Source organism: Psammomys obesus, unplaced genomic scaffold (genome assembly GCF_907164565.1).
Source record: "Psammomys obesus unplaced genomic scaffold, mPsaObe1.curated_primary_1811, whole genome shotgun sequence".
Classification (NCBI taxonomy): Eukaryota; Metazoa; Chordata; class Mammalia; order Rodentia; family Muridae; genus Psammomys; species Psammomys obesus.
In genome coordinates, this window is record NW_026596463.1 from 1,267,093 (window position 1) to 1,275,405 (window position 8,313).

Genomic DNA, 8,313 nt, shown 5'->3' on the forward strand with positions numbered 1-8,313 from the left:
GGAGGCCTGGAGTTCCCCTCTGGGGCAGAACCTTTCTGGCCTGGGCAGCCAGGCCTGCGGAGAGCCCTGACAGCTGCCGGCTGGGCGCCTCCCGGGTCCCGGCTAGGCCGCGGGGGCCCCCGAGCCCCTCCGCAGCCGAGGCCCTGCGCTCGCAAGCCCGGTCGGTCGCCCCAGAGCAGACGCGCGCACCCGCGTGTGAGTGCTCGGCAGGACTTGGGCGAAAAGGGCCGAGGAAGGCAAGAGGGGGACAAAAGTGCTCCAGAGTTGCTTAGCCGCCTCCTTTGTCTCCTTGCTCTTCCCTGCCACACTCACAGTAAAGGACACACACACACACACACACACACACACACACACACACACACACCCTCGCATCTGCTCTCGGGCAGCATCTTCAATGTTTTGTGTAAGTCAATTGGACGACGAACAAAAAAAGCCATTTGTTCGGTATTATTTAAAACAGACTTCAGAGGGCCACCCTTTTGTGGAAGCTTTATTTGCACTAAATGAATAATCTTAATTGCATCACTCTCGAATTAAAAATCAATGTTAATCAAGTTGGGAGCAGTAAATATCAGTTTTCATTTTGCCTTGGGTAGAGGGCATTTTTCTTGTGTTGCAAATAAAAACACAAGTCAAATAACTTTGAAGGGGCATCATGTTCTGCTGCAAATACAATTGAAACGGATTGTTTGGGAGCAGATCAGAAACGGTACAGAATTTTGCACTTAATTTCCTCAGTTATCATTTACAATAAGAACCTCTGGGCTTGACAGCCAAGTCTAAACAGTAGTAAATTAGTACAAATTTATACTGATTTTACTCTAATAATCGTAATAAAAGCTTATAGATTTGGCACTAATTACATAAATGCCTAATGATCTTGAAAATTACTCTGGTTAGAAATATATTACTAATCTAAACTTTGTTGTTGGCTGGCTCTGAAAAATCAGAACATTAGAAATGGTTCGCTTCACTTGTGCAAAAGCACTTTAAATTGTTCAAGTAGTTTAACATATCCAAGAGGAAAATAAAGAGCGTTTAACTTTGTTTACTGCTTTAAGTGGCTTTGGTAGCCTAGCCGAACTTAGAAACTCTGGCCGAGAGAGCAGGTTAGGAGTCGGGTGAGAGGTAGGCCCAGCGGGCAGGGGGTCCTGGAATGGCAGCCACGGGAGCCGCGGAGGGGCTCGCACCTCCTGAAGCCTCCCCCTCCCCCAAAGCGGGCCGCGGACCTGGGTAGAGCAGGGGGAGCCAGCTTCCTCTCTCCCCCCTAGGCTGGCGGTGGGAGCGGGGCTCAGCAGGCCCCAGGGCGCAGCCGTGGCCCGGATCCCCAGCGAAGGCCTGCAGAACAGTGGCGAAATTTAGGGTCGCTCCAGAGGCGGTGGCGGCCCGCCTGGCGCGCCAGGCCCGGACTGCAGAGGCCAGGGTGGCCAGGCTGGCCGGGCGGGGGCGGGGCACTCCCAGGTCACGCGTAGGTCACGCCCTGCTCGGGGGTCTGACTGCCCCCGGCCTGGCGACGTCCTGGCTCTGAGACCCGGGCCTGCGCTGTGAGGCGGGCAAGGCCGGCCGGGGAAGGGCAGGTGCGCCCGGCCGGGCCCGGCGAGGCCACGGTGGCCGCTGGCGCCGGGGCGGCTGCTGAGGCTGGAGCTGCCTGGGCCGCGGCCGCCGCCTCCTCCCCGAGGCGCGGGCGGGCGGGCGGGCGGGCGGGCGGAGTGGGGGACTCACCGGGCGCTGACATTTGCAGGCTGCCCTCCTGATTGGTCCCCTCGCCGAGCTGCTCACGGGTTCATTCAACTGTTAAGCACCTCCCCGTCTCTCTAAAGGACATTATAATGCAAGAAGCCCCCTTTTTAACCACAAACCGAATTTTCTTTCATTTAGGTGATCTATATATATCTATATCGTATAGCTTATAGCTTATATCTATTTTAAATAACTTAAAGCCGCTAAAATTTGGGGGGGAACAGCTTTCGCCCTGGAGCGGTGCGCGATGCTGTCTCACGCCGACCTCCTGGACGCCAGGCTAGGTGAGTGAGCGCCTCTCACCCCGGCAGCCAGGAGAAGCCGGGGCAGGAAATTGTCAATTTGTTCCTTATTTTACCTTAATGCGCCCTAAATGGACTAATTTCTTTAAAAGTAATTGTGCTGTATTAAAGTTTAATTTGATTTAACATCGTCTTAAAGGAGTTGAGAATGCTGACACTTTTTGTTTTTCTTATTTTTTTCTTCCTCTTTTCCCTTTATTATTATTATTATTATTTTGATATGAGTTTTAGTCCGTGGTAATTTGTTTGGAAATGTTTCTCTCTTTTCCCACTCTTGTTTGCTTTGATTTGGAATTTCTTTCATTTTTTTCCTCCCTTTCCCTTTTTCTCTACCACCACCACCTCCTTTCTAAGTGCTTAAATTTGTTTTCTTAAACACACACACACACATATCTGGCATGAAGGAGGAGCGGCTGTCTGAAGGTGGATTTGCTAAATGTGCTGGTTGAGAAGAAAGGACCAACTCCTCCTCTCAGGCAACCCTGCCCTCTACCAGGCACCCCGCGTTGCCAAGGACGGGAGGGACGAGCCGTTTATTTCTCGGAACAGAAAAGTTAAATTCTTTAAAGTTTGATTCACTGTTATGGCTATAGAGTTTACTCGAGTTTCTTTAAAGCTATCTGGGTACCAGGATCTGGGTTTCCGGCTTGGGAAGCTTTAGTGATGGATGTGACTCCATTTCCCAAACACTTTCTCTGATTTGAGGGGGAGGCGGAGCAGATTTCGGTTTATTTTGAGAGGTGGAAGGCTTGGAGACTTATTCATCTTCTGAAAGTCAGAGCGAGCCGGCCAGAGTTCATTAGCGCCCATGCTCAGCCTCCTAGGGTCTCTCTCGATTTGCTTCTCTCCCACATCCCCGTCTAAGAATTCGTTCGCGGTTTCCTGGGACGCCGGGGGTACAGTTAATGAGAGGACCCGGGTGTGTGTTACTGCCAGGCCTGGGAGGTTTTCGTTTTGTTTTGTTTTGTTGTTGTGGGAGACGCGAAAGCCGGAGCTGCGAACCGCCAGAGCGGGCTGTGGAGAGAAGGGGAAGGCCAGGAGATGTTCTTCCAACCCAGCAGCCCGAGGCCTGGGCCAGCCGGCTGGGGACCAGGCAGGCTCGGCTGCGGGCGCGCGAGGGCTCGGCGGGCGCGGTGGCCGGGCTGAAGGCGGAGGCGCGCGGGGAAGACGCGACTGACCGAGCCCCTTCCCCCCTCAGGTATGAAAGATGCCGCCGAGCTGCTGGGCCACCGGGAGGCGGTGAAGTGCAGGCTGGGCGTGGGGGGCTCTGACCCCGGGGGCCACCCCGGGGACCTGGCGCCCAGCTCCGACCCGGTGGAGGGAGCCACGCTGCTGCCGGGCGAGGACATCACCACCGTGGGCTCGACCCCCGCCTCGCTGGCGGTGAGCGCCAAAGACCCGGACAAGCAGCCGGGGCCCCAGGGCGGCCCCAACCCCAGCCAGGCCGGCCAGCAGCAGGGCCAGCAGAAGCAGAAGCGCCACCGCACGCGCTTCACCCCGGCGCAGCTCAACGAGCTGGAGAGGAGCTTCGCCAAGACCCACTACCCCGACATCTTCATGCGCGAGGAGCTGGCGCTGCGCATCGGGCTGACCGAGTCGCGGGTGCAGGTACGCCGGGCCGCGGCCGGGCTGCGGGGGCCGGGGCTCGCGGGGGAGGCCGCGCTGCGGGCACCGGGCTCGGCTGCGCGCGCGCGTCCCCCCCGCGGCCCGGGCCGGACGAGCCCCTTCCAAACACGGGCTAGGACACTCGGCAGGCCCCGGTGGGCTTCCGCCACTGTAGCCACAGCCCCGCTCCCCAGAACTCCCCCAACCAGCCCGGCCTCACGGGCGCGCGGTTCACCTCCCTCCGACCCCTCCAGAGAAGGGGACCCCGCGCCTCGCCATCAGCTAACCCAGGGCGCAGCTTGCTCCGGCCCTCACTAGTGACAAGGGATGAGTTTCTGCTATGAATTTGGATAGATGGGGGAGACGTCCCGTTATACAGAAAGCGGAAAGGGGGAGATTGCGGGGCGGTGGGAGCCTGAGAAGGGCAGGGCACACTTAAACCTCCAGGCTTGGCTTAGTTCTCTTAAATACCTCTCATCTTTCAGGCAAAATGCCCCGCTTGGCTGTTTCTGAAGCTTTTGGCTCGGGTAGTCTGCCAGCTCGCTGGGACTGGGTGAAAATACCACACCACCTGTGAACCCCGGGCTTTTAATTCTAATAAAATAATTAAGATCCCCTTAAGGAGGAAGGCAGAAAATAAACACTATCTGTAGTGGGTATCTGACCCAAAGAAGGAACTTTTCAGGCCAGAGAGGTTCACCTATAATGGGGGAAATGTTTTTTGTGTCCACATTTTTATCCACCACCCTCCAAGTGGTAACTCTATGGATTCTATACAGAAAATTTCAGCTGTACCTCTTCCGAAAATTGGGGGAGAAGAGTACAAGATTAACGAACCCCAAATTTCTTCTTTCTTTCTTTTAAAAAGACTGACGCACCGTGCTATTTCCTAGGCGAGCGCCCAGAGGAGGCCTCGCGCCTAGCCTTGATCTATCCACGGTGCTGAAAACATTCCGTCACGACTTAACTTTTTTTTTTCTTGCTAAGCTGACCGACTTGTTAAGCCGGTGCTACCTGATTTTGCAAATGAACTTTAAGAACTCCAGTTCTTTTGCATTTGATAGGCCGAGAGATCAGAATTTGTTTCCATCTGGCATTTTGTGGCCATCTAAACGGAAGTACATACTTTTGTTTTAATAAGAGATGAATATCCCAGGGACTTAAAATGGTCAAATTAGTAGATAAAAATTCACAAAGATCAATACTTTTATTCAATGTAAATCTGAGTATTTGTTATCAAACTCTGGAAAGCTGGAACAATGGGGTAACGACATTACACATGAGAAGCGGACTAATTACATTGCTCAGGCATATTAATGTTCTTTAAATCTTCACCTCACACTTCTTCTAAAGTGTGGGTTTACACTGTCATAGAAATATACAATTCCAATACATGCCAATGATAATATTTGATTGTAGGCTTAATATTGGAGAATCAAAGATCACAAATTTACTTTTTGTCCTCAAGAGAAATCTTTGCTATTAATTTTTGTTTTAAAGAGTGCAGCTCTGTGACTTAACCTAGACATATTGGTAATTAGTTCAAATTAAAATAGAACTTAGAATCACAAATAAAATATAATTGGACCGCTGATTTTATGAAAAAAGAAAATGAGGTCTATTAAACTTTATTAGGTCTTCCAAAGGTTAATGGCAGTGATTCTTTTAATAGAAAAGTTATAAATGAAATAAAATATAAACTGTATGGTAGTTATTTTCAAAAAGTACACAAAAGAATATGCAAGAAGAAAGAGATAAAGTATGTTAATTGTCCTAGCAAAGATAATAGCTTGATCCTACTGATAGAAACAATTTAATAGAATGGCAATTTCAATATTTTTTAAAAATAATGTTTCATAGTTTAAAAAGTAATCAGATCAACATAACCTTCTTAATTAACATTTCAAAATGATTAACATTATGTAATGTAATGCAAAAATAATTTATGGGAAATGTATTTACTTCATGATTCACGGTACCATTGCTCCTTGACCAAATTCAAATTAAATAGTAATTGGTTTACATTCTTATATGATGAGTGCTTCATAGTTTTCTTTATAGTTAACAGATTGCCACACATTCTCTCCAGTATGTGGGCCACTGCACTGATTAAACATGATCTAAACATTTCACTTAGTGCTATTGCATGTTTCCAAAGATGCTTTTTATTTTGGACTGACTTATCTAGTATATTTATTTTTTGGTCCTTATCTGGACTATGTCACACTTTGAAGTATTTACTAATGCACCTCTACTCACACAGAGGCCAATTCGTGTATGGTATTGCTCCCCTTTTCTGGCTAGTGTAATAAAACCATTCCTTTTATAGCATGCCATTATTAGAAACCAATTTCAGAATTATTTATAACCTGGAATGGCTTATTAAGCAGCAATGCGAGAATCATGCAAATTACGCGATCAAATGCAATATAATAAGCATAATCATTAGTCTCTAGCACGGATTAATTAACTTTCAATATTTTATTTACATAAAAACCAAATCAGTGAAATAACTTCTGCACAGTCAGGCTTGCCTTTCAATATTTTATAGGAACAAAAATAATGTGCTGTAATTCCATTGACCGTGTCCCCTAGAATGGCCCTGTCACCTGCCACATCTTAATAGGGGGACAAGCTGAGAGTATTTTCTAGTTTTCTAATGGAATGAGAAATTGCATTTTCTTCCTCTCCCAGCACTATTAAAGTGTAATGAATTCGGCCCAGAGTTCACGGCTGGCTGATCGAAATGAACCTGAGATCTAGGCTTTAATACAGCTCCCCAGATTTCCTCCCATATCTTCACATTAATCATTTGCTGGATTCCAATGAGGTCTTCATAAAGCATTTGCTTGAAGTGTGGGGGGTTCTTTCTTTCTCCCCCTCTTTCTCTATTCCTGAGCCATTTATAGCTGGGGAATTAAACGGGCTATATATTTTAAAATACATTTACAGTATGTCTATATTACTGTAACAGCAGATATCATCAAAGTGGATTTTTAGATTCCAACCTCCATTAGATTCTCACTGTTGTATTAAGCATTTTCTGAGGAGAGCTGCATTTCAAACTGAGTACAAAGTTGGGGCTTTAGCTGTGGTTAATATATTTCCTGGAGTTGTCGTCTGTGCATTCCAAAAATCTCCCTTAGGTTTTGTCTGCATTTTAACCTGTCATGCTCTAGTTTTCAAGTGGAAACATTCACATTTTAAGAACATATGCATCATAGCTTGGAATGGAGGTGTTCCGATTCCATGCAGATTTTTTTCCCCTTGAATCTCAGTAAACCATGAAACATTAAAAATTTTGTAGCCATCATTTGACTACTAACCCTTAGACATAATTGAGCATGATTTTTTGATTATCCCTCTAATATTTTATTCTTTAACAGTGGCTCTTTTCCTTCTGTGGAAAACAGAGTCTGGATTCAGAAGGCTTTTTTTTTTTTTTTTTTTGGAGGCATGTTTTGCTTTTGAAATTCTGCTGGGCAGTTTGACATTGTCTTCTTTCTTTTGTTTCTTTCTCCACCCCTTCTCCCAATTTACAACCTCCAAAACACCAACCCTTTAGGATTCACTAGCCCTTGGGAGTGTTGGGAATGGGTTTTGACTTTCCCTTTCAAAATGTTCCTAGGAAGTTGCAAGTTTTGGACATGGACAAGTCTCAGTCAAGGATGCCCTCTTGTCCAGCTTCCCAAACCAGTGTTGAATCGGTGCTGCAAAGGGTCTTTGGGAAGTTAGTTCTCCTCACCTTTTTTCCACCTAAGGCCAAAGGCTGCTAACAGCTCAATCCTGCCACATTGATCCCATCATCACCATCAAGTGCCCCGCAGCCTCATTAATCCCAGTGCCTCCAGCTGCAGTTAAGGGCTGTAGCATACCTAACCACCATCAATACTGGCTTAAGCAGCAATGTGGAAGATAGTGTACAAACCAGAGAAAGGTAAAGTGATGGTGAAGTTCCAGACAGAACAGGAAGACATGGGTAGACTCGGAGAGAATTCTAGGCTGCAAAGCTATTCATACCAGTAAGCAGAGCTATTCATACTGGTATGAATAGCTATAAATTTTACTGGTATAAATAGCTATAAATTTTTGGTTTACCAAGGATGAAGGCAAATATATCCACATTCCTGACACTTCAGCTTGCAAAGCAAATACTACATAAATTGGATTACCAGATAAACCACTTTGAGTCCACAAATTCGGAGAGCAGGTTGTATCGGCCAGATTCTAAGAGGAAACTAGTTAATATCTGATATGTGCATGGCACCATTTTATATTTAGTATCACTAGTCGTCCAACTAACTAGATTTTAAACATAAAGTCTGCCAAGTAAGCATACTGAGAAAACCCTCCTCCCTTACAGATAAAATTCAAATAGGGGGAGATGAAAATTATCAGGGTCGGATAGGTTGTCTATTAGCATTCAGAGAAAATTTCGAGTTGTGATAGTAAATTTCACATCTGTAGGCTCATTTGACTGATAGGCTCTAAAACTCCTGGGTCATAATCAGGAAACAAAAAACGAGGAGGCTTGTTTGAGGTATATTTTATTAAACAGTTTCCAGAAGAAGAAGGAAGAAGAGGAAGAAGAGGAAGAAGAGGAAGAAGAGGAAGAAGAGGAAGAAGAAGAAGAAGAAGAAGAAGAAGAAGAAGAAGAAGAAGAAGA

General features: G+C 46.8%; 1 protein-coding gene across 1 annotated transcript in view; it reads left to right on the forward strand.

Annotated features, from left to right (window-relative positions):
- Nucleotides 1-1,813: 1,813 nt before the first annotated feature.
- The window catches only part of Otp (orthopedia homeobox), a 7,965-nt gene continuing 1,465 nt past the window's right edge, over nucleotides 1,814-8,313 (forward strand). Inside the window, exons 1-2 of the mRNA XM_055598425.1 lie at nucleotides 1,814-2,024; nucleotides 3,241-3,650. Of these exons, the coding sequence (XP_055454400.1) occupies nucleotides 1,988-2,024; nucleotides 3,241-3,650 (447 nt within the window). The 5' untranslated portion in view covers nucleotides 1,814-1,987. The remainder of the gene's footprint in view (nucleotides 2,025-3,240; nucleotides 3,651-8,313) is intronic.